The 23971-nt window shown below is 37.3% G+C and overlaps 2 protein-coding genes across 2 annotated transcripts; both read left to right on the forward strand.

Annotated features, from left to right (window-relative positions):
- The first annotated feature begins 46 nt into the window (after positions 1–46).
- Positions 47–9328, forward strand: abcb8 (ATP-binding cassette, sub-family B (MDR/TAP), member 8). Its single transcript, XM_038301521.1, has 16 exons — positions 47–263; positions 2313–2637; positions 2726–2881; positions 4425–4519; positions 4628–4733; positions 4824–4985; positions 5970–6055; positions 6142–6239; positions 6315–6420; positions 6509–6542; positions 7835–7971; positions 8076–8170; positions 8255–8388; positions 8517–8664; positions 8743–8993; positions 9192–9328. The coding sequence occupies exons 1-16, from the start codon at positions 160–162 to the stop codon at positions 9273–9275; spliced, it is 2121 nt and encodes a 706-aa protein (XP_038157449.1). The 5' UTR covers positions 47–159; the 3' UTR covers positions 9276–9328.
- Positions 9329–11596: 2268 nt separating this feature from the next.
- On the forward strand, positions 11597–23750 carry cdk5 (cyclin-dependent kinase 5). Its single transcript, XM_038301601.1, has 12 exons — positions 11597–11809; positions 12093–12181; positions 12270–12337; positions 12478–12538; positions 12624–12680; positions 14271–14366; positions 14601–14675; positions 15757–15853; positions 18329–18398; positions 18509–18569; positions 20040–20120; positions 20309–23750. The coding sequence occupies exons 1-12, from the start codon at positions 11773–11775 to the stop codon at positions 20393–20395; spliced, it is 879 nt and encodes a 292-aa protein (XP_038157529.1). The 5' UTR covers positions 11597–11772; the 3' UTR covers positions 20396–23750.
- The last annotated feature ends 221 nt before the right edge of the window (positions 23751–23971 follow it).

A 23971-nucleotide genomic window follows, 5' to 3' on the forward strand; every position in this document is an offset into this window, starting at 1 on the left:
TGCCACTCACTACATGGCGCTGACGTTCACGTACCACCCGGACACGCGCGACTTCTCTGCGTCAGTATGGCAGCCTGCAGGGAGCCGTGGGATTAATTTTGAGCTTTTCCCCTTTGTTAACATTTTTTCAGCTATTTATTGGCGAAAGGCGTAGAAAACATGTCTCAGCTGCTTTGCTCCAGACTGTGCGTCACTTCTCATTCACGTCCACTGTCTTTTTACTCACTCTGTAGGAAGACAGGAGACAAGTGGAAGCTCTCACGGTGGGTTGAAATGCCCGGTTGCTAGATTAGCTAATGTCAGATTTGGTTTAGGTTAGCATTTGTTGATTACACTTGAAGTGTTAACACTGGTCAAATCAGATTGATTTATGTGAAACCTTCTATTCTGAGTCCATAAAAATTAGTCATTAATTATAACCCAACTATCTCGGCATATTTGATATGATTTGTCCTTCATAAGCCAAGGGGCCAAAGTATCAGTCCACCACATTTGGGAGTGGGACTTATCTGCAGGGCTGAGCAGAGTATCCTAACGTAAAACAGTAAAAGTAACGCTACTTTTGATTTACTCACGTAAAAGTTAAAAGTAGTCATCCTATAAGTTACTAAGTGGTTAGTAAGTACTGGCTAATTAGCAGGGGCGGAGCTAGATGTGGGGCCATGGCCACCCTAAGCCAGTCTGTGGCCACCACTACCACTTCTTCCCTCTAATACAGACAGTGGCAACAGTTGTACTTTCAAGTGGAATATTCAAATCATTTTAATTTTTCATTTATTAAGATTTGCTTGACAAAAAGACGCAGTGGTTAATTATGCACATAAATATACTGAAATTAAAGATAAGTACATAATTCAGAACTAGATTTTGTGTAATATGGGGTAAAGAGAAAATTATTTGTCTTTGCAAGTCATCTAGGCGTCTTCTGTGAGATCAAAACTATTTTAATTTATGTAGATATTTTTACTTGTAAATATCTTTTTTTTTTTTTTGCAGAATGATTATTGATAAAACTAAGTAATGACAGTGGAAAATATGTTTGCCCCAGAACTTAAACCTGAAAGAATTGTATACACTATATATGCATCTGTTTGTTAGCAAAGGCTGAAGGAAATGATAGTTTGTCTTTATTTAGAAAACATGGATTTTTTTGCTAATTAATTTTCCTGTTGGAACAGTATAGCTTAACCATGAGGTTCTTGCGCCTTTCCACTTTCGGCCACCCTTCAACGTACGTTGGTTATTGCCTGTCCACCCATATAAAAATGTTCTGGCTACGCTTTTGGGTAATTGTTGGCTCATAAAATCTAATTAAGGTTTTTAAATTATATAATCAGTCAGCCAGTTATGTGCAAAATCCTGTTCTTTTATAAGGTCTTTAAAAATAACAAATTTAGACAAAACTTGCACATTTTTAAAATATAAAATCAATGTCAAGGAAACAAAACTTCAAGATAAAATATCTACTGTTCAATGAATTTTATGCCCGATTTCAAATAGCTCAAGTGAATATAGTAACCATTATTATATCATTTTACTCAAGAAAGAGTAAAGATACTCCCACAAGAATAGAACTTAAGTAAAAGTAAAACTTTTAAAGGTAAATTATATTCTAAAAGTTACTCATGTAAATATAAGGCGTTATTACCGCCTCTGCATATCAGATATGACATCCTAAAGCTAAAACTGTGGCATTTTAAACATCATTCATCTATCTTTGTCTATTACAGTGCATTCATGAAATATCTATGTTTATATGCTAATTGATATATCAGCCATGTGTTTTACATGTTTGTTGTATTTTTCTCTTGCAAATTACCCCTCAATATTTATTGCTTCGGTAAAAAAATATATTGAAATTACATACAAAAATAAACAAGGAAAAATCTGATTCATTTAAGTTATTTTTCATCTCCTTTCTTTCAAGTTCTTTGAAAATGTACTCCACATTTAAATGTAAATTTGATTGAGATTCTTCAGAAAAGTCTTATGGTGTCCAGGACCAGACCGTTTTAAAATGACCTTGTTAATAATTCCACCATTTATGTTTTTCATAGACCCAAGATTTCCAAAGATTAACTAAGATAAATATTTTAACTTTTGGGAACATAAATGCTATTTGACTCCTTTCGTATATATAACCGAAACACCATAATACTCATGTTAAATTGACAGAATATTAAATGTTGTTTCCTCCGATTATGATCAGTCATAAATATGTAGAACAGAAAATCTACCAACAAAGCCTTTATGTCTTCCATTTGTGCTGGTAAATTTACTGTCTAACTCTGTTAAAAATGTCTTTTGTTCAGGTGGTATATACCTCGTAATTCCCATGCCCACAGCTCCAACCCGCCACCTGGCAATGCTTTGCAACGAATTTGGAGCCTGACTCAGAGAGCCATCCGCCACTCCCCCTCTCGGACATCCAAATCGGCAGGTTTGAAATTCATCCTAGGACCTGCAGTCTTTAGCGTCTCAGCCCGCCTGTTCTGCAGTGTAGCTCGCTGTGAGGCAGATTTCAATAACAACACTCCAGGGGAAGTTATCACCAAAGACCCAGTGCCTGAGTTCAAATGGCACATCCTTTGGAAATTTGTCAGACCTCAGCTTTTTGCTCTTGTCTGTGCTGTTGTGGTAAGCTTCAAGGGGTTCAATTTAACTGGTAACAAACATACAAACTTGGACGTTTCCTGCAGTAAATCTCCATATAATTTCTTTTCAGCTTGCTTTTGGTGCCGCTATCCTGAACATTCAAATCCCATTAATGCTTGGGGACTTGGTAAATGTTGTGGCGCGCTACCTCAGAGAAAACACAGGTAGCTACGTCAATGAGATTAAAGGTCCTGCCATGAAACTACTTGGATTGTATGGTATCCAGGTAAGTACACATAAAAATGTAGATTTGCATGAGAGCATCTTCACAGGTCTGCTTAATAAGTTGATCAGACGGTTGCAGTTGATCCAGAATGCTATTGACTTACTAAAACTAAGGACGTGGAGCACATAATCCCAGTTTTAAAGTCTTTAAACTGACACCTTTTATTTTAGAGAATAGACTTTCAAATTCTTCTGTTAGTCTATGAATAACAGAATTTTTTAGCACCAAAAGATATTACAGACTTGCAGTCGGAGTATCGACCACCCAGAACTCTCAGGTATTCTGCTACAAATCTGCTCATCCACAACAAAACATAGAGAAACCGCGTTTATTTCTGCTCCAATAATCTGGCAAAAACTCCCAGAAAAATGTTAAAGTCATGAAACCTAAATCGAGATTAAAAGCTTACCTGTTTAGAGTGGCCTTCGACTGCACTTTTTAAACATTATTAGTTAAGGTTGTTGCGCCACCTTTACGTTTACTTTCTTGTCTATCATTTTTATCATTTTTTTTATTTTAGGATCATTTTATTTTAATTATTCATTTTTATTCTTTTGATTATTCATGTTCATTATTTGTTTGATTACCTTTTTGCCTCTGTAATGTAATTTTACCTTTCTTTTTCTCATTTACAGCAGTTTAAATTTTCTTGCTGTTGACATGTGCTATATAAATAAACTTTCCTTGACCTGACAGAGTTGTAGATTTAAAGTCAGAGCTATTTTGAAATATAGGTAATAGCTGTACTATCATCGGTAGGATACATTTTACATATGCATATTATTACAGTACCTTGCTAAAGGATTTATAAAATTGTTGCCTAATAAAATCTATATTTTGTTTTATTAGGATTCTGTGAGTAGAAATCTGTGTTGTATGCATTTGTAATCAACTCCAGTTACTGGAAAAAATAAGTTTAAAAGTTTTTTTGTTTTTCCAGCAGCTGATGCCAGTTTTCAGTGTTTTGGTTTTGAAACAAATTTAAGTTTTTCTCAATGATTTTACCAGCCTCTACCTTATGAAAACTTGACCCTGCTTGAAACAACAAGTGTTATTTAATATATTACACACAAGAAGAATGTAAATTCATAGTACTAAAATATTTTTCCTACACTCAAGTTTGCGCAGTAATATTACCATAACAATGCACTTGTTATATATATTCCATTGTCTCAGGTATTTTAATGTTTTGAACTGGTTTTCCTCCTCACCTTGTATTTGGGCCCATCCATCATCCCATTAACTTTAATTATTTCCTAGTACTTGTTCATAAAATATATATATATCCCCACAGTATTATGCTGCCACTAGATGTTTCAACACAAAGATGGTGTTAGTGTTGTCTAAACGAACAGTGTAATGCACACATTACAACGTGTAAAAAAGTTTGGATTTAAACACCTTTGCATTAGAATGTGTGTGGGCTCCAAAGTATCCCAGTAGAATTTCAACACTTTGACTAAAAAATGCTTACAAAAATCACGCAGTCATGGAGACGTCCAGTGGTCTGATGCTATTGTCTTCACCCAACTGTTTTGTGCAGGGCCTGCTAACTACTGGCTACATTATCTTATTGTCAAGGGTAGGAGAAAGAGTGGCTGCAGACATGAGGAAAAGCCTGTTTGCTTCCCTTTTAAGGTAAATACTTCATAATGTGGACTCTTATGAGTTTATTAACATACATCTACCGAATTCATTTCTAAACCGTAATTCTACAACCGTTCGTTTTTTGTTTTTTTTTCACAGGCAAGATGTTGCTTTCTTTGACGCCAATAAAACCGGGCAGCTTGTAAATCGTTTGACTGCTGACATTCAGGAGTTCAAGTCCTCCTTTAAATTGGTTATTTCTCAGGTAGCACCACAAATATGACTCAGCATTTTAGTCAAACGTAAAAAAAAAAAAAGAAAATTGCAACCATCTGGTCCCCTTTTGTGTTTTCAGGGTCTGCGGAGCATCACGCAGACAGTCGGGTGTTTTGTATCTCTCTATGTCATCTCCCCAAAGCTCACAGGCTTGACAGTGGTCGTCCTTCCTTGCCTTGTGGGAGCAGGAGCACTCATTGGTTCATTCCTGCGAAAACTATCTCGTCTGGCTCAAGAACAGGTAATATGCAGTATTCGATTCAGTATAATTTAATGGAATAATTTTTCAGAAATACAAAAAATGTATACTTTTTGATTTTTATTTTACATTTTGTCATGTTAAAACCAATAACCTCAGTGTATTTTCTTGAGATTTGAATTAAAAGACCATCGAAATTCTAAAAGGTGCATTTGTTTTCAGCTCCAGACTTAAAGGAAGAATAACTTAGTACTGGCCAGGGACCATAGGAACTACAGTATGTCAACTGTGTGGAAAAAGGTGATCTGGTTAGATATCTGGTAAACACTTCACCTTCCTATGGACAACAGACCCCAGGATAAAACATGATGCTGGTAGAATCCTGCTGTAAAAAATGTTTCTTCAACTGAGACAGAAAGCCGGTCAGTTCAAGGGAAAATCAATGGAGCTAAATACAGGGAAATCCTGAAAGAAAACCTGTAAGAAGCTGAAAAAGACTTGAGTGAAGATTCACCTTCCAGTAGGATGACAACCCTTGAGCAAAAAAAGACAACAGTATTTTACTTCAAAGCCTATTCCTGTCTTCAAACAGCATATCTGAAGTCTGTTTGAGAATCTGCAGCAATATGTGGTCTACACAAACTGAACCCTTTCAGTTTCACTGAGCTTCATTTATTTTGCAAAGAAGAGCAAACACGAATTCTCTTACCCAAAGAACTTGTAGCTGATGTAGCATGGAGAGGTGGTTTTAAAAATGAAGGACTCGGTGGAGATGTATCTAAATGCAAATCGTACTCTTTAGGATTTTATTCCTAAAGCATTTTGAAAACAACTTCTCGTTCTTTCACTCAGCTATCATGCGTCAGCTTGTGATTTTAATGTGACTGTCTGGAAAAGTTCAAGGGGAATGAATACTTCTGCAGGGCATTGTATGATACTGTGTGCTGCTAGCTTTCAAAATCTTAAGCAAAAATATTTAAAAAATAATTAACTTGTTGTCTGACTATTTCCTTTCTTCAAATTAAGGTAGCAAAAGCAACAGGGGTGGCAGATGAAGCTCTGGGTAATGTACGGACAGTGAAAGCTTTTGCTATGGAGGAACGAGAGCTGCAGTGAGTTACATTTCCTTGTAAAATCATTTGTTAATATTTGAATGTTTGTTGTATGTTGTAGTGTTTTACAAGTTTGTTTTTCTCAGATTATATTCCAATGAAGTTGATAAATCCTGTGAAATGAATGAAAATCTTGGAGGAGGAATAGCAGTTTTCCAAGGCTTGTCCAACGTGGCGCTGAACTGTACGTGTTTTGATTGTTGGACACAATGAGTCTTAGACCTTCAGTAACTCGGATGTTTTGATGTTCTTCAAACAGGCATTGTTCTTGGAACAATTTTTGCTGGAGGGACTTTAATTTCAAGCAATGAGATGTCTCCAGGGGACCTCATGTCTTTCTTGGTTGCATCTCAGACTGTTCAGAGGTATGTTGGGATGTGCTTCACAATAAGAAAATAAGTGAAAGAATCAAGAATATACAGTAATTCATTATGCACATATGTTTGTGCTCAGGTCTTTGGCAAGCATTTCCATCCTTTTTGGACAGGTAAGTAAAAGTTGGATGTTTAAACTGCTGCTTGCAAAAACATTTTGCCAAATGAAAACACTGGATTGTGTGGTGAACATTTTTATGCTCCACTCGCCCAAGTCAATCGATTTTAGAACCGTTTTTCACTGCAGACACAGCTGCAAATTTATTACCAGGTTTTTTTTTTTTTTTTCCCATTTCTGTAGACAGATATTCTTGTGAAAAGACTCAAGCTCAGTCTTAAGGAATAAAGGCCAGAACACACCGAATCACATTTTTCGTCGGTTTGACAGAGGTTGTGGTGTTTAGCGCTCATTTACATTCAATGGGTTGGTCACACCCGACCCGATTTTACACATGGGGGCTTGTGTAGGACCAACTGAGATAGACCCCAGGTGTATGTCAGATTCAGCTGCAATTTAATGGGTCTGACAGGAAAAGAGACACGTTTGCACACTAAAACACATCTGCTTTGGGGGAAAATAGAAATCTGTTAATTGCACACGGAACGAGCCAGTTTTGGAGTCGCACACAGTCTCATATATATATATATACCCAGTGAACCAGACTGGTACAAAAACAATCAATGAAACATTTAGAAACAATACTTTACCCATGATAGCAGCTCAGGAGCACAGAAAACTGATCAAGTATTGATCCTCTTTGAGCTTCGCAAAAACAACGAGGGACACAAAGCTCAGTTTATCAATCTCCTCGGAATAAAAAATCTTCAGGACGAGAAAAAATTATATATTAAAGTAGTGATCCTCTTTGAGCCTCACAAAAAACAAAACAAGGGACAGAGGAGCAGGTAAGAGCAGCATATCTCTGTCACCTCTTTATGAAAAAAAGTAAAGTAAACCTTTGATAAACTTCTCAAGTCTCTCTCTGAGAATCACCTCTCTCTGCCTCAGTCAGTGTGTAAACTGTCACAGCGTTTATTGTTGCGTCTTTCTTTTCTTTGGATGTTGATCTCAATATGTATCTGATATAGGCATATGGACATTCTCTATCTGTTCTGGTTTGAGATGCTGCACAAAGTGCAGCATCTCAAAGTGGGGCTTTGCTGTGTTTGATTTTTTTAATAGCTTTTCATAATAATTTTTGGACTCAATTTTATTCAAGGGCCTCAAAGTGAAGGGGGCTGAGCAAAAATGCACTGGAAATTTTTCAGACTTTGAAAATTAGCTTTTGTTTTACCATCTATGTCACCATTATGCAGTGCATTGTACTTGTCTGGAAAAGTACCTTTGCAAAGCACTGACTGACTGTAAACATTTTGTCTGAGTTCTTGTCTTGTTTCCCTACAGGTGGTTAGAGGGATAAGCTCTGGGGCTCGGGTTTTTGAATACCTGTCGTTGCAGCCCACTATTCCTCTCTCAGGGGGAGGACGCATCCCCTACCACTCTCTGACAGGAAGAGTGGACTTTATGAACGTTTCATTCAGGTTTAAACATTTTCAAACCGCTGTTACGTTTATATATTAACACTAAACAAAGTTGTCAAATATTAGGAAATAATTTTTTTTTATTTTTTTTTTTTTATCAAAAGTTATCCAACAAGACCCGGCCATGAAGTCCTGAAGAAGTTCAGTTTAACTCTGCCACCTTGTAAAACTGTGGCCATTGTTGGTGAATCTGGTGGAGGTACTCTGACACCATGGCAATACGTTTAATTTTGTTTACCTCTAAATGACATCAAGGTGAGCTCATAAAAGTTAAACCTTGTAGGGAAGTCCACAGTCGCCTCCTTACTGGAGCGTTTCTACGACCCAACCAGCGGTGTGGTCATGCTGGACGGACTCGATATCCGTACGCTAGATTTGGCCTGGCTAAGGGGCCAAGTTATTGGATTCATCAATCAGGTAGAGACTCTTCATTTTGATTGTGTCCAGATTAAATAACATAAACATGACTTCTTACCCTCATTGATTATTTTTTCTTGAGTTTAGATTTAAATGTTGGCTTCTTTTGTTTTTTGTTCTGCTTGAAGGAGCCGGTTCTCTTTGGATCATCTGTTATGGAGAACATCCGCTTCGGGAAGCCCGATGCCACAGATGCTGAGGTCATTAGTGCTGCAAAGCAAGCTAATGCTCACCGCTTTATTTCAAGCTTTCCTGATGGCTATAACACCATGGTTGGTACGTGCTCTCATTTACGCTTTGTCTTTTTCAACACTGTTGCATGTCAGCTCTAAAATTCTAAGTTTCTAATTATAGGTGAACGAGGTGTGACACTATCAGGTGGACAGAAGCAGCGCATCGCCATCGCTCGAGCATTGATCAAGAACCCCAGCATCCTGGTGCTGGACGAAGCCACCAGTGCTCTTGATGCAGAATCTGAGCGGGTGGTCCAGGAAGCTCTGGACAGGGCCACAAGGGGTCGCACTGTGCTCATCATCGCCCACAGGCTGAGTACCATTCAAGGGGCTGATCTGATCTGTGTCATGAGCAATGGCCGGATTGTGGAGGTGAGGATGGGGTGAAGTACGGACACTATACTTAATTGTCTTGCCTCGTTTAGTAGAACAATTTGCAAGTTAAAGATAGAAGCAGCAAAAGAGAATTATTTAATTTAATCTTTATAGATGTTTAACAGATTATTTTTATCTTACTTGCAGCTATCCGTTTCATTTCATTGAATCTAATAGCTTGTTCTTTTCACACAGGCTGGAACACACTTGGAACTCCTGAGCAAAGGAGGACTTTATTCTGATCTGATCCGCAGACAAAGAGCCGAGGGACAGAAATGAAGATTCAAAAATGTTTTCTATAAGCAACAATAAATAACACTGCATTTAATTGACATCAGATACGTGTAAAATGAAATGGCTGTTTTTATCTTGATAGACAAATCAAACATTTCTACACAGCATGTATATGCATGAGAGGACCAACTGGATTAAAATATGTTTTTAAAAATACTATTGAGCTTAAAGATAAAAATTATCTTTTTGAAAATAAAATATAGAAAGACAAATTACAAAAATAAGATGACAATGGGTGTTTTTATTTATTTAATTATGAAGATGGCAGTGGGCTGCCATTGTGCGGTGCCCAGACCCAGAGTGGCAGTCTGTGGGAGTGGGGCTCGAACTTAGAACCTGTGGATTCCAAGTGCAACGTCCTAACCACCAGGCCTCCACCCACCTAAATTTTGTTAAATATCCTACATGTGAGAACTAACATGTACATAATGGGACATTCAACTGGTCCCCATATGGTAAAGTTCTGTCCTTTGAGTTGGGGTTGGGGTAAAGTTAGGGTTAGGTATATGTTGGTAATAGGGTAAGGGTCTGGGTTAGGTCATATAAAATATATGCAAGTCAATGACTGACTGATGTCCAGAAGGCCATCATTGACACCCTCAAGCAAGAGGGTATGACACAGAAAGATACTTCTGAATCAATAGGCTGGTCCAGGTGTGTTGTATCAAGGCACCTAAGTGGGAAGAAAAAAGTGTAGCAGGAAACGCTGCACAACGAGAAGAGGTGACCGGACCCTGAGGAAGATTGTGGAGAAGGGCTGATTTCAGACCTTGGGGGACCTGCGGAAGCAGTGGACTGAGTCTTGAGTAGAACCATCCAGAGCCACCGTGCACAGGCGTGTGCAGGAAATGAGCTACAGGTGCCGCATTCCCCAGGTCAAGCTACTTTTGAACCAGAAACAGCAGCAGAGGCGCCTGACCTCGGCTACAGAGAAGCAGCAGTGGACTGTTGCTCAGTTTTGCACGTCATTTGGAAATCAAGATGCCAGAGTCTGGAGGAAGACCGGGGAGAAGGAAATGCCAAAATGCCAGAAGTCCAGTGTCAAGTACCCACAGTCAGTGATGGTCTGATGTGCCATGTCAGCTGCTGGTGTTGGTCCACTGCGTTTTATCAAGGGCAGGGTCAATGCAGCCAGCTATCAGGAGATTTTGGAGCACTTTATGCTTCCATCTGCTGAAAAGCTTTATGGAGATGAAGATTTCATTTTTCAGCACGACCTGGCACCTGCTCACAGTGGTTTGCTGACCATGGTATCACTGTGCTCAATTGGCCTGCAAACTCTCCTGACCTGAACCCCATCGAGAATCTGTGGGATATTGGGAAGAGAAAGTTGAGAGACACAAGACCCAACACTGTGGATGAGCTAAAGGCCACCATCGAAGCATCCTGGGCCTCCATAACACCTCAGCAATGCCACAGGCTGATTGCCTCCTTGCCACGCCGCATTGAAGCAGTCATTTCTGCAAAAGGATTCCCAACAAAGTATTGAGTGCATAACTGTACATAATTATTTAAAGGTTGACTTTTTTTGTATTAAAAACGTCTTTCTTTTATTGGTCAGATTAAATATGCTTCTGAGATGGGAATTTTGGGTTTTCATGAGCTGTATGCTAAAATCATCCGTATTAAGACAATAATAATAATAATAATAATCTCAGTTAGAGTGCAATTAATCTAAAATATATTAATGTTCAAGTTTTATAATTACGTTATGGAAAATAAGGAACTTTATCACAATATGCTAATATTTTGAGAAGAACCTGTACACTTTGTGTAGGGGTAGTGGTGCCCTAACCTCTGCTTCGTCTGGATGAAACGTTTTCTGCCCTCTAATGGACAAAACTGATTTAATTTGATGTGATGCAAGGTTTTAGTGATTATTTGTTTGTCTAAAAGGCTCTGTTAGGATCATAAGGAACAATCAGATCTTTATTATAAGATCAAGCTTGGTTATTTAGGACTTTATATGTGAGAAGCCAATGAAGGAAAGAGAAAATATGATTTTCATCAGAACTCTAATTGCAGCATTTTGAATCAGCTAAATACTTTTATAGATTTTTGACTCCTGATACTAAAGAATGACTAGTCCAATCTTGAAATGATAAATAAATTGAATAGTTTGTTTCCCAGAATCACCCCCTGAACAAGAAAATTCATTTTTTCACCGATATTTTCTGTAGATGAAAGAAGGAAATCGTAGAAAGACGTTTGATATGGGATTTAAATGTAAAGTCATGATAAAAAATGGACCTGACATTTTAAGCGCATTCATAGGCGACGTCTCAGTTTTTTATTTCAGCCAGTAGATGGCCAACAAGACTGGATGTGCTTCTACAATCCACAGACAATCCGACTCCAGGCAAGCAGCAAGACTAGCCAGCTAGCTAGCAAGCTAGCCGTTTCATCCTTTCTGCCCTGTTTTGGGGGCATTTTGTCGGTTTTGGATTACCAGTTAACTCTAGGCTGGCTTCACTGACTAATCATGCAGAAATACGAAAAGTTGGAAAAGATTGGAGAGGGTAAGTTTATAATAAACAGAGAAGGTTATAGCTGTTAGCCGAGGTAACACAGCTAAGCTTTGCTAGCACGGCTAGCTAATTTAAGCTAGGCTGTTAGATATTTTATCGTGTTAACTAGCCCAGAAAATAGCACACAGCACTGTATCTACCATTTTATCATCAGCTAACATGATTTTGTTAAAATATGTTAAGGATGTTGGATCCAGCTAACGATTTGGTGGCTGTTAGCTTTCGTTGCTATGCAGTTGTTATGTGGTTAAATGTGGCCTTGTTTATCCTGTAGGTACATATGGAACAGTTTTCAAAGCTAAAAACAGAGAAACCCATGAAATTGTGGCTTTAAAACGGGTCAGACTGGACGACGATGACGAGGTTTGGACACGTTGACACTTGCACAGTTTAGTGATGAGGTTTTAGCAGACTAATACTAAATCAGAGTAAATTCTGTTTGTTTTTTCAGGGGGTTCCAAGTTCTGCTTTAAGAGAAATATGTCTTCTGAAGGAACTAAAGCATAAAAACATTGTCAGGTAAACCTGCTGCAAATTTTATATAATTCATTTTGATTGTGTCCACTTATCTGTAAATGCTTATCTGAGCAGCTTTGAATCTGATGTCACCAACATGGACCACTGAGAATTGTTCAATCTTATTTTTTTATTTCTTTTAGACTACATGATGTGTTGCACAGCGACAAGAAGTTAACGCTTGTTTTTGAATATTGTGATCAGGTGAGTTACCCATCCAACCTAATGTAAAGGTTTTTAGACTTTGATTATTAGAGACTAAGACCAAAATATCTTTGATCCAATGCAGGATTTGAAGAAATATTTTGACAGCTGTAACGGGGATCTAGATCCTGAAACTGTGAAGGTGAGACATAAGAAATACAGCATCAACTGTATCCCCAGACACACACGCACATACATGTTTGTTCTCTCTTTAACGCTAAAACTAACCCTATAAATCTTAACCATTACCAATGCACACCTAACCCTAACCCAATTGACACCTTAGCCCTAAACATAACCATTAGCAAAATAGCTTGTGAGTATCGGCAAAATGTCCTTACAACAATTGCTCCTCATTGTGATGGTGAAATTGGAAAATAGTCCTCACTCTGATCACTAGACAGGTACACACAAACTGTTTATGTTTCTCTGTCCTTGTGGGGACCTTCAATTGACTTTCATTCATTTCTAACCTATTTCTACAGCCTAACCTTGAGCCTAACCCTAAGGCCCGGCGTACACTGTGCGATTTTCGGGGCAATTTTCCAGTCGTGCGACAATCTATCGATCAGGCTGACTTTCAGCCTGATCGTGAATTGTGTAGTGTACAGGGGGTTACAAGTGGCGATCAGCCTCTCACGACCACCTCCCGATCAGGAATCGTGAGGTCGGGAGAATATCAAACATGTTTGATTTTCTCTGGACCGTTGTGGTCTCCCAACCACTGCAGAGCTGAGTCCGACGTGGTTTTCAGTCTTACAGTGTGGGCAGGTAGATTACATCAGAGCGTCAAGCTGAACATAAATTGTGAGCTGTGAGCTTATACTGTATGACTAAACTCTGCGGTTAATCGTATAGTGTGAGCAGCAGCTACGTGCAACGATTGAAATAAATCGCAGTGTACGCCGGGCTTAATCCTTACCCAAACTTGTTTCCTCCTTAAGGCCAATTTATGCTTCTGACGCATAGCCTCTGCAACTGTCAAATCCTGACTACGCATTGGTCAGTTACAAACCCGCGCAGATCTCAAGCGGAAGCGTGCAGACAAAAAGCAGCTGTGATTGGTCCTTGGTATGCCTTTTCGACTGTCTGTGTGGTCGTCCTTCTGGATTCGGTGCCGGGGCGTGCCATTTTTAAAAACCGAGGAACAACTACAATGGACAACTACGACGAAAGGTTAATCAGTCTTTTTGCCAACTCTATTAACAGAACCTGTTCCTCAATAATCACTAGCAACTCTAGATCAATCTCAGTGACCGGGATATATTGCAGACACGGCATTGTTGTTTTGGAAGATAATCACTCCCGCCGGTGCCGCCGAAGTTCTCGTGACCATTTGCCGAAGTTCTCGCGAGTTCTCGAATAGGCTCCCCCTTGCACTTTGCCAGGAAACTGCTGTGGGTCCCTAGAAATTCCAGACCGACGGTGCAGAAGCATACCAGCAAAACTGGTTCGCGACCAGACGCAGGCGACATTTGATGTGTGCGGTGGCAGGAGTCTAATCTGCCCTTTGGTCCTAAACCTAACTACCTTAGCCTGTAAGGGCATTTGTACCCATGGGGACCAGACACCGGTCCCCATTAGAGCACACGGTCCCCATAATGTGTTAAGATTTATGGAAAATGGTCCCCACCATGAAAAAAAAGCACCCACACACAGACACCCACGAAAAAAAGGCTGATTTGTGTTTTTGGCTCTGGTTTTAATACAGCAAACTGTCTTTTCTTTGCAGTCGTTCATGTACCAACTGTTGAAGGGACTCGCTTTCTGTCACAGTAGAAATGTTCTTCATAGAGATCTGAAGCCACAAAACCTCCTCATCAACAGAGTGAGTTCTGGACTTTAACATGAATTATGATAAACATTGATTCCAGTACGAGGCTGTCAGTTTGCTATTTTGACAATGTTAAAATGTCACTTGGATATTTATTATTACCTTTTTGACTTTTTATGATTGTAGCAAAAGCAGATGTTGAAGTTATCGGTAAGGCTGGACTTGATGTACTGGGTTTATAGTGCCATATAAAAAAAATATGCCTTTTTTTTTCTTCTTTATCTGTAGAATGGGGAATTGAAGCTTGCTGACTTTGGATTGGCTCGAGCTTTTGGTATTCCTGTGAGGTGTTACTCAGCAGAGGTAAGCCGTACTTCATTTACATCACAGGTGTTTATTTATGCCTCTAGTAATGAAACCATGTCTAAGCAATAACAACATTTTGGTTCCGAAGGGTAACGTAGCAGAAACCTTATCAGAGACTATTTTTCAGCTTGTTGGCTTCTAGATTTAAAATATTCATGTGAATAATGTTTTTATTAACTTTTTCAATATATGCTCCAAAAATTTGAGTGTAAGATGACATTGCTCACAAATCCACATCAGTTTTATTGGAAAATATTGCAGTCTTTTTACCACAAGGAATATGATCAAAAGATCACATGTGACCAACAGTTAAAAGTGAGAGACTGTCTTAAATAATATAATTCAACATAAATTATATGTATTCATTGGAACTTTACTGATATAAAACCACAAAGTAACACATTATTTAAAAGCAAGAGGGAAAGAGCCCCATTTTTAAATAAACATAGATAAATGTACAAAAATAAAAATAAATAAAAAATATTGGTACATGATCATATTCTTAGTCTTCCTAAGAAATACTAAGTACCTACTGGAACCAAATTTAGCAAAAAATTCAGCTTGAGCTTTTTGGGATACCTTTCTATCTATTTATCCCATTTATGTATCGTAAAAGATACTCACTTTCATTTCTCACTGGACTCGGAGAGACTCCCAACAGTTGATTATACTTTGATCTGAATCATTTAATTGTCTTTACGGAGAGATGAGCCCCAATCCATCCCAAGTCTTTAAAAAAAAAAAAAGTTTTTTCTCCAACCGCTTTTGTTTTTGGTGTGGCAATTTATTTGGCTCCATCAGTAAACTTTAATTAGGCTAAAGGCATCCTCAAAGCATAATGCTGCCACCGGCACACTAAAGTTCAGTCTTTGTCTCATCGAATCAGTTTTGTCTTTTGCTGCTCGGACGTTGACTGTCATTTATCAAGACCAGAAAAAAATCTGTGATTTTTGGAGGAAAAAAAAAAAAGAATTAGTTGATACAACATACTTTTTTTTTTTTTTTGCTTGTCTTTTTACCAACTGGTTAAATGTTATGCCTCTTGTAATTCTTATATTTTGGGTTTGTTTCTCTGCAGGTTGTGACGTTGTGGTACCGTCCTCCAGATGTGCTGTTTGGTGCTAAACTTTATTCTACCTCTATTGACATGTGGTCAGCTGGATGTATATTTGCAGGTCTGTTATGAGGCATTTTATAATAGTTTTGTAAGGTTTTTTATTTTGTCAGAGGAAAAAAAAGGCACCAGTGGGATTTTAAAAAACCCCGTAATTAATTCACTTAAGCACAAAGCTCATTTAATTGCAGGAATTAATTATTGCAGTCAGGGCTCTGTCTCACGATGCTCATAGAGTTTAAATGAACAAGCTTAAGAAAGCCAAGCTGGGTTAATTTATGGAGCGCTGTACATTAGGTCAATGCGTAAATCCAGAGGTGTTGGTTTATATTGAGAACTGGAGCGAGGCAAACACTGAACTGAAATTCCTTATTGGGTAGTGAAACAAATGACTAATGCAACATATTGTTTAAATTTAAGATCTAAATTACATTTACATTTAAATTATTTTTCAAATTAAGGCCTTAATTGGCATTAAAATCATTAAATGTTTATTGTTGCATTTAAAATGCTTTATTAAAAAAATGTTTATAAAAACTATTTTGTCATATATATTATATCACAATATATTTGCGTGAAACTGCTTCCGGTTGATCGCAAAGCTGTATGTTCAGAAAAGAAGCTTAAGTCGGAGAAAAAGCTAGAGAATGGGGGGAAGCACATTTCAACAAAAGTGGCTGGAAAACGAGGAATTCGGGACATGGCTGCAGCCTGTCGACGGGTACCTGTTGGTGGCATTAAAGTTATTTCTAAGAGCATTAAAAGAGCATTGAAAAGCATTAAGTTAGAGTTATTCATTCCTGTATAAACCCTGATTTAGATGTGTTAGTAAGACTCTGAGCCGTTATCTATTTAAGCTGGATTTTAATGCATGACACATTTTACCTTCATCACGAAATTGTTTAACTGTTATGCTGGTGATTGTTCTGCCACTGTTTTGTTTAGCTTGATTTGTTCATTCCTCCCCTCTGTGGTTGTTTCATCAACTTATTTTCCATTTCATTACCAAAACAACCATAAGCTTATTCAGTATGACATGTTTATAACTGTATACCAACAATCCCTTCAGCTGAGAAGATGCTTTTTCCTTTGCTCTGTCTATTGAATTATATCGTAGTTTCTTACTGATTACTAATTACAGAAATGAGTTTCCTGATATTTATTTATATCTTTTTTTTTATTTTACAAAGGAGAAATTCCCAAAGCAAAGCTGAAAGATATTTAGTGCAGGAATTATAGACCCATTAAAAATACTAGAGATTGTTTTTAAGCCAACACGATTGAATGCACAGGTCCCTGCTGACATTCTGTGCACCAATGACATTATGACCACAGCAGGGGCGGATCTACATGGGGGGGATATGGTGTGATTTACTAATAGCTTGTTTGTCTGAAAGCCTCTTCCAGCCTTCAAATTAAATGTACATTTACAAAAATGAAAAACTATTTGTCAAAGCTTGTCAAAAAAAATCCCCTGAACTCAGCCATTGCAGACGAGGGTTTGAGTTCTTAGGCTCTTCTACAAGCAGTGGCTTAAATCAGTCCTGCATGGTAAAGTTACTTTTCTGAATTGGTCTTATTCATTTATGATTTTTGTGTAATCTTTGCTTTACTCAATTAGCATATACCAAAAAATATCTTTGATTCTGAGAGGAGAAAATGACACAAAAAATAGTTTATAAATATATTTTGGGATGTTTTGTCAACTTCATTTACATTTAATAACTTTCTTACATACTCCAATGATTAACACAATAACATGATTCACTTCTTTGCATCTTTTATTTTTCAGGCAGACACAATACTATTAAAAAGAATTTAAGCTATTGAACCATTTGAAGACATTTGTTTATGGAATGCGTAATTTGGGTCACCCTTAATATAAAAAGTACTTTTATATTAACAATAACTTCTTAATTTTCCTTCTTTAAATATGATTCTGCTTTAAGTGTACTTGATAAAAATAGCATCGCTGGGATGTCACCTATCTAAAAATGTATAATGTGACCGCTCAGTATCTTGGAAGGTAATTCAATACCCTCCTTCCTACCCTTTGTCCCATTACCATAAAACAAAATGACTTCCTGCTCTTGAGGGAACATGGTTTATAAACATGATATTAGAAATCCTTGGATTTTCCAACACAAATGCGTCAAACGGATGTTTTCTCAATATGTTCATCCTGACAGCTGCTTCTGCGTTTTCATGCTTCCTGCAATAATCAAGGAGAACAGGGCCTTAATAGACAAAGAGCAAAAGCAAACCGCTTCGCTAAAGGCTAGATGTACCTGATAAGTGGGTGTGGTGTTCAATGCGTTCAGTTTGCCAACTAGGAACACTGCTTCCTCCCATTTGTTTCAACCTGAATGACTTGTTACTAATTTAATTGAGGATGGCAGTGTATTAAAAAAAATCTCCTTATTATTTCACGACAGGAACTGTTAGGTTAGTGTGATGTTTGCAATGAGCAACACAGTTTCTATGATGCATTCTCTTTGTACGATTTTTTTTATTGTGGCTTTCTCTGTTGTTTTAGAGCTGGCTAATGCTGGAAGGCCATTATTCCCTGGCAATGATGTGGATGACCAGTTGAAAAGGATCTTCAGATATCCTTTACTTTCCAATTTGATTAGCTTCAGTATTCAAGAAGAGGTCACTATGGTCAATGATATGCTTTGAAACTTTGCTTTAAACATGGTCCTTAACCACTTTGAACATTGTTGGGGACACCAACAGAGGAGCAGTGGCCAACGATGACAAAACTTCCTGATTATAAGGTACATTCACCTTTCTCGAGCTTATAGTAGTAACACTATCTTTACTTTGGGCAGATATTTCTCAGTAATATTGAGCATAATTTAAACTGCAGTTTATTTCTAGGTATCCAATCATTCATATGTATAAATGTATATACATATTAGGGCTGAACAATTAACAAATAGAAATTGTGATTATTTTCAAATAATATTTGCTATTTTATTTTATTTATTTTTTGTCCATGTTTTACACCAGGATTTCAGTTTTTTCATGGCCTCGAGCCTTGCTCATCCAGAATCCAGTTTTGCAGGACTTCACTGTTAAACTTTCACAACCAAGTTTATACTTTTCCTATAACGCATTCATCTAGGTGCTAGCTGCAACTCTTCCCTTCTGTGCAGCATTATGCTTACTTTAAAGCTACAGTGTGTAATAATTACAGGGATATACAGTCAGAAATGTAATATATTATACATAACTATGTTATTTATCATCATCTACGAGCTCAGCCTTTTAACCTTAATATCTGCGTTGCCTTAGAATTCGTTATTTATAATTACATAGGAGCGGGTCTCACAGCCATGGAGGCAGACATCTTTGCGCTACGGCAGCGCAGAGCCAACAAACTAGCGATTGCGAGATCGCCCATTACGCTCGAAAGTAACTACGGCAAGTTGAGAGAGATGAACTGAGACGGTACTGAACAATAGATTCAGTACAGTATTATGCCTGAGAATACTATCTGTAAAATTATCTATATAAACAAACCTCATCACTTAAGAAGGTAGGTGATGCGGACGTCGTGGAAGACATTTTGTCCCGTAACACTCGCCGTACTGTTGGGGGGGAGAAGCGGTGGGGGGGGGGATGTTCATGTTGCTGCAGTCTGCAGTCTGGACGTTAGATGTTGCTGAAAATTACACACTGTAGCTTTAATCATACTGCCGCCTAAACAGCTGGAAGGAGAAATTTAGTGCCTTATTCTTGTTAAATGGATTTTAATAACAAATTGAGTGCCTCAGCAATTTGAAAATTGCATTTATTTTCTAAATTGTGATTATATTGCAAATGCAATTAATTGCCCAACCCTAATATATGTGAAAGTAAAAATTTGTATGTCTATAAAAAAAATAAGATATCTTGATCCACTCATCAAAGAGGGTTGGTTGCAAAGCAACATTTGTGAAGTGCATGGATTTTCAGAGAGCGGTATCCGAATGGAAAGTTGAACGGATGGATAAATGATTGCAGGAAAAATGTTCACAAGCAACAGTCATGAGTGTAGCCCATTTAGGAGCTTTTGGGAACTTCACCAGGCATGGACTACTACTGAAATCAGTGTTTCAAGTACCAAAGAAAATTTTGCAGCTATTAAGGCTGACCTTTTTTGTTGAATTTCTGAAAAAGATTCACTTAAAGCAATATTTAAATGTATTGAAGTACACCTGTCTACCTAGAGACTGCTAAGGAGCTCTTGTCCTTTTCTCCAGCCGTACCCCATGTATCCGGCCACCACCTCCCTTGTGAATGTGGTTCCTAAATTAAGTAGCACAGGAAGGGACCTACTGCAGGTATTTTGAACATTTTGTTGTTTTTTTTGTGTTGTTATGCAGTAGCAGTGTGCTAAGACAGTTTAAAGATTTAAATTTTGTAAGTTGTATAGCTACTGCAGCAAACTTATTCAGATATGTTGCCAATTTACATTTCTGCTCACATAAATCTGCTCAACTACTAAATTATTTTGTTTCACAACATCCAGAACCTGTTGAAGTGTAATCCTGTTCAGAGAATTTCAGCTGAAGAGGCCTTGCAGCACCCCTACTTCGCCGATTTCTGCCCACCCTAAAATGTTAAATTGCCTGTCACTGAGCCACAGCCGCAAGAATCAATCATCCTTCACTCTGTTTGGTCATTAGGAGCGATTCCCAACAAGGCAAATCCCTCCCTGGGATTCAGACACTCCCTTGCAGTTCGTTCTGTTGTGCCTCTGTGTGGAACAAAGCCCCAGTGGCTGCGGTAAGCTTCAGGGGCTTTTAAGTTGATAGCCTGTTTAATTTGGTCTTAACATGCCTCCAGGTTAATTAGTACAGATGACAGTTGGTGTTATATTTAAAGCATTTTACAGTCATAGTTTTTTTTTTTTTTGCATTTAAAAAGTTAAAGCAACAAGCTATTTTAGATTGTTTTTTTAATGCTGTTCCCTCATAGCTATCTTATTTGGTGAATAAACTCCAGATGCCTGCGAATCAAAGTGCTTGTAACTAGTGCGTCAGTAAATCATAGGCCTTTTGTAAAGAAATAGTTTCTGTTCCTGATGGATTTTGTGTTCTTTTTTTTTCTTATTTTAAATAGTTTTGCCACTTTTCTCTCACTTGTAAAAGTCTTGACAACCTTAGAGAAAGGAACAGGTGTGTGAAATCTCATATTGCATATCTATATTTGCAGGTTTGTAAAAACCGAACAATTTGCTGAGTTTTTTCCTATTTTTTTTATTTTTTATTTTAAATGATAGACACTGATGCAGTCCCATTCAGAAGTTTATATACACCTATCATTAGTATGCTAATTAAACTACTGTTTCCTTGTTAAATTGCTTATGCAATTAACCTCATTAAACTTGGAAAATAAAAAAATTAGGGCAGAAGTATAATTTCAATGGTAGATGAGTAATAAGTGCTCAAAATTAAACTTACCGGCTTAAGTCATTTGTCCCACAGTAAATTGCACCTGAATCAAACACTTTTATGTTTTTCCCCAACATTTCCTTACATTAATCTGCCTCTATATAATCACTCATCCAGGTAGAAAGCTTTTAGAATAGTTCACAAAAAGTTTAGGTCAGGGCTTTCTAACAGTTTAATGTCAGGTTTTTCTAATCCAAGACCAGTTTTGGATTCTAACCCTGTTGGACTAGAGTTTTAACCAATTAGCTCCATTGCTTTGGACTAGATGGCTAAAAGCCCCATTGCTTGACTTTGCCACCACTGTGCTTAATAATTACTACAGTGTTCTTAGATTTTAAAACCCCCTAACATACTTGATCCCATTGAGGTACAAATGCATTATTGAAAGTCCAAAATAAATTAGATTAATGCCCATGATGAGTATATGTAAGCTGCTCTTGGAGAGACAGGAGCACTACGTATAAATTATTTTGCACTTTTCTTTATGCCTTATTAGTGTTCTTGGAAAGCTGTTGCCGTTCTATTTCGGTAATATAGAGCTTACATACAAGCAGCTTTGCTTACATTAATCTGCAGCATGACAGCAGCCTTGTTGATTAGATCTGTATGCTTCATGCACTGTATCCACTTTACATTCCCTTTGCAGCTCCCCCTCCCCCCAATTGATACCAACCAGCTTTAGGGCTTATCAGGTCTGGCTTGCATCAAAAAGGTCCCGTGAAGTGGTAAAAGTTGCAGGTTAATGTCTTCCAGTGAGTTCTTCTTTTGGTTCTTTTAGAATAAATAATTGGTTTGTCCATCGGGCTGAAGCCAACAGCTACAGTAACCTAAAGGGGCCAAGAACAAAAACGGCTTGAACAATTTTAAAACTTCAATGTCAAATGTAACTTTGCAGGTTAGAAAGTATTCACCTAAACTGCTAAGTTCAGCTATATCTACAATAGCCAGTGATTTACACACAGGTGATGGATATTTACATCAGACAAAGAAAGCAGGAGGTAGCTTGCATCCAGTAATGCTGTGGAAAACAAACCTGTTTCCGATGAAGATAACCTCCTAATATAAAATCTACTAGATTACATTTAGTACATCTACTACATTACTATTTACATTTACTAGATCATTATTGATACATTACCCCCCATCTCCATCTTCTCTGTCATCAATCACCTTTGGTAAAATATTTTGGACTAGATGCTTTTTGAGGTTAAAATTGTTCTTAAACCTTTAAAGTCTGCTTTTGGTTGGATTAGATGCAGCTCACTGAGAGATTAAATACTTACAAACTTAAAACAAAACCTCAACATTCAGATTTATCTTTTTTTCTTAAAACATATACATGGATGGATTATTAAACAAACATAAATCGGCTGTTATACTAATGGGACCATCTGCCTAATTGGCAAGTGCCAGTGGTGAAACTCTCCACAGTAAATGCTAATATACATTTTTTATTTTTTTTGTTGATGTTAAAAACCCAGTAATCTGTGGATCCAGTTTACATCTCAGTGGTCTTCATGTTATGGTGTTTTGGTGCATTGATATTTATTGATTTGGATACTTCTATCTTTGTGAACAATTAAGCTTTACTTCAGATAATATTGACTCCTTTGGTAGACGCAGTGAAGTTTAGAAACCATAGATGTATAATAATGCTTCCCTCCTATTGTTTTAGCTTCACTTGTTTTGTATGCTTGTTTTAATTAAATGGGCTCCCAGGATGTAAGGATTTTATTACCTACACATTGGGAACCAGCAACCTTCTTTGACAGATCCGCTGCAGTAAATTACAGGATTAAATTAATTTTTTAGCTCCTTTAAAACTAGTTTTTCCTCTTGAGGTTAAAGTATTTCTCTCCAATCATTGCTACCTAATACTCTATTTTCCAAGATGTAATGCAGGATCGGATGAAAGACCACAGGCTATTTCACTGCTAGAACTTCACACTTATACTGTTTCTCATTTTTAAATAAAGTATTTGTTCCACTGCCGATTGCAAGATTGTATATTAGCATGAAAAGCAATTTTATTAATTTAATTTTTTTTTATCTTCAAGCTTTTTATTTCTGTTTGTATTTATTTTTGTGCACTTTGTTACCATAGTTATGAAGATTATCACGTTTAACACTGACATGCTGAATAATAGGCAGTTAAATAGACCAATATTTACATAATGATGACCATTTGTGAAACATTACTTGTTATAACTGTTCTTTTTATTTCTATAATGCTTTTTTATAAGGTTTGCTACTTAAAAGGAATACTATTATGGTATTCTGTAAACTTGTTTTGCACCATTGGCTTTTACTGGTTGGTGATTGCTTGTTAACAGCTAACTGTTTTTATTTCTCTCCATATGATTAAAGTGATATGTGTGCTAATAAAAACCAACACATTGAGTGGTATGTAAAACAACCGTTCCTGGGAAAAATAATATTTCTTCCTTTCAATTTAATTATGTTAAATAGTTACTGGGTGCATGTATTTATTAAATATGGAATGTCTGTTTTCTTGGATTTAGAAATGTAGCCAAACTTATTTGGTGCAAAAGCATATTTTCAGTAGTAAAAAATTTTGCATTTTGTGGCATTTTAAGAATTTCAAATATTTGAAGGATGTTTGCTTTTGGATTAAATTATGAAGGGAGAAGAAAAATAGTATTTTCTTTGTGTTTCATGATTTTCTGCATTTAGAGCAGCAATAAGTTTTCATTTTGGATCGCTCTTTGAAGATTTCA

The sequence above is a fragment of the Cyprinodon tularosa genome, unplaced genomic scaffold (assembly GCF_016077235.1).
Source record: "Cyprinodon tularosa strain WSP-4 unplaced genomic scaffold, ASM1607723v1 ctg47, whole genome shotgun sequence".
NCBI lineage: Eukaryota > Metazoa > Chordata > Actinopteri > Cyprinodontiformes > Cyprinodontidae > Cyprinodon > Cyprinodon tularosa.